The sequence below is a fragment of the Neoarius graeffei genome, chromosome 24 (genome assembly GCF_027579695.1).
Source record: "Neoarius graeffei isolate fNeoGra1 chromosome 24, fNeoGra1.pri, whole genome shotgun sequence".
In the NCBI taxonomy this organism is placed as follows: Eukaryota; Metazoa; Chordata; class Actinopteri; order Siluriformes; family Ariidae; genus Neoarius; species Neoarius graeffei.
In genome coordinates, this window is record NC_083592.1 from 7,082,783 (window position 1) to 7,085,393 (window position 2,611).

General features: G+C 40.8%; 1 protein-coding gene across 1 annotated transcript; it reads left to right on the plus strand.

Annotated features, from left to right (window-relative positions):
• Positions 1 to 1,464: 1,464 nt before the first annotated feature.
• Positions 1,465 to 1,935, plus strand: LOC132872819 (uncharacterized). The gene has a single exon (XM_060907910.1). The coding sequence runs from the start codon at positions 1,465 to 1,467 to the stop codon at positions 1,933 to 1,935; it is 471 nt and encodes a 156-aa protein (XP_060763893.1).
• Positions 1,936 to 2,611: the final 676 nt, after the last annotated feature.

The following is a 2,611-nucleotide window of genomic DNA, read 5'->3' on the forward strand; positions in this document are numbered from 1 at the left end:
TGGAAACGCCGGGAAACGGGAATCCGCCAGCGTCCACGTATTCAATCCAGATCGTGTCAGCTCCGGTGCAGTGTAAACATTCAGAATATGCGGATACGCTGTGCTGAGCTCTAGCTGGCGTCTCATTGGACAACGTCACTGTGACATCCACCTTCCTGATTCGCTGGCGTTGGTCATGTGACGCGACTGCTTAAAAACGGCGCGGACTTCCGCCTTGTATCACCTTTCATTAAAGAGTATAAAAGTATGAAAATACTGATGCAAATACTGCCCATTGTGTAGTTATGATTGTCTTTAGGCTTGCCATCCTTCCACTTGCAAGTAGTAAGTGATATGCGCTGGGATCACACACACAGCGGCTCAGTCCCGAATCGTAGCTTGTGCACTTCACTCGTGCGCTCTGTGTGCTGCGCAGGGCCGGAGTGCGCACCCTCCAGATGGCACTCGCTGTTCAGGGCGGAGTGATTTGGAGCGCAGGATGCCTGCAGAGCCGAGCGTTTCCGTGTATTGGCGTTGCTATGTGCACGCAAATCGTGTATTGGTGTTGCTGTGTGCACACTAATCGTTTTAAAAATGTTAATCTGATGATCCGCTGATACGGTCTAATGTAAACATGGGCTTAACCTAACCTGCATGTCTTTGGACTGTGCGGGAAACCGGAGCACCTGGAGGAAACCCACGCGGACAACATGCAAACTCCGCACAGAAAGGCCCTTGCCAGCCTCGAACCCGGACCTTCTTGCTGTGAGGTGACAGCGCTAACCACTACACCACCGTGCCGCCCGAGAAATCATTCTAGTTGATGGTTTTCTGAAACAAATAGTTAAAAATTAGTTATTTCATAAACCATACAGCTGTTTGGTGTGTCATTGTCATAATTGTCCTCTTCTTCTTCTTCTTCGTGATCCGAGTTCACGGGTGTTCAGCTTAGGTTTGAGCCCTTACCCTTTACTCACTGAAATTCCTCCAGATTCCTTGAATCGTTTAATGATATTATGCACCGCAGAGGGTGAAATATCCAAATCCCTTCATATCTTTATTTAAGGAACATTGTTTTTGATCATTTCAATAATTAATGTTGGCTAGTATAACTAACAAGTCATATAAGTAGTGAAAGATTCACACATCAAGTGAAAAGTGTTATTTAATGTCTTCTAGACCTGTTCATGTGATTTCAGAGTCTCTTTTTGTATATAACATCAATAAAACTGAACACTTAGCTTACATCACAATCATTTCTGCTTAAAAATAATACATACATTAAAAAATACAGAACTATCTGTAGAATGCTAAGCAGTGCTCATAAGCTCCCATTACTTTTTAACTACATTTGTCTCATAGCTCCAGTAAAAAGATTATGAAATGATGTTTGTCTTATTAATTATATGTGACGTGGAATATTTGCATACATTTGATTCTTATCAGCTTTGATGTTATTTCACACACAGGTCAGTAATAGGGAATATGATGAAGCTCATCATCAAAGACCTAAATGGAAAAACGCAGGTTGTGAATGTGTTGCCAAGTACCACCATTGGTGAACTCAAGCAACAAATTGCCACTCTCTTTGGGGCAACAGCCTCATGCCTGAGGCTTTCAGCCAGCAGCGGTCAGATCTTGGACCAGATTCAGAATACGGTGAGCGATTATGGTCTGAGTTCAGGATCCACTCTGATCCTACTGTTCGCCAAGACCCCCGTGCCGTTTCAGGTGTTCGTGAAGAATGAGAAAGGACAGACAAAAACATACGACATCACTGATGATGAGACCGTCGATCAGTTGATGGCAAAGATCCACCGGAAAGAAGGAGTACCAGAGGACCAACAGCGGCTGATCTACAGTGACCAACAGCTCGAGCGTGGCATGAAGCTGAAGGATTACAACATTGTCTCTGGAAGTACCATTCACATGACCCTCCGTCTGCGTGGAGGCTGATGGGAGAAAATACGTGGAGCTTGTTCTGTCCTATTTAACACAATAGGATAAAACACCCTATATGTCAAGAAAAAAAAGAAGCAAAAATACCCAGTACATGTTGAATGTGCATATAATGATCATTCGCTTACAGCCAGCTCATTCTCCTATTTAACCACCATTTTGAAAAAAGTAAAAACATCTGGAATCTTCTTTGCTTCTCTTTCTTGACACATTTCTACAGAAGCTAAATGGTTAAATATATTTATTCATTTATTTTTGTTATTTATTGTTTAACATGTTTATAACCATCTTTAAATGATAATAATGTGCCTTTTTGTTTAGTGCCAAGAACAAATCATGCTTTTGATTGTAAGTGGAAAGTGGTTATGAATTGATTACATTCATTCAGGGTTTAAAGTCCTTTAGGATTTACAATATAATAATGTTTGGAAACGTTAAAATCAACTTCATTTTAATTTGTGTCTCTGACTTGCTCCATTTTTTATTTACCTTCTGTATTTATGTTCTCACTTGTCTAAATATTGCTTTATGTTACTTTTTTGTTTGTTTGTTTGTTTGTTTGTATGTTTGTTTGTTGATAAAATCTATCAGCAACAGAAAGCTTATTTAAAGGCAGTTTGTAACTTTGGAGTGTGTAATCTCTGTAACCTGTACTGTCTGCTGTTCACATGCT

Coding starts and splice junctions, on each gene's coding strand:
- LOC132872819 (XM_060907910.1), top strand. CDS start 1,465: ATGATGAAGCTCATCATCAAAGACCTAAATGGAAAAACGCAGGTTGTG.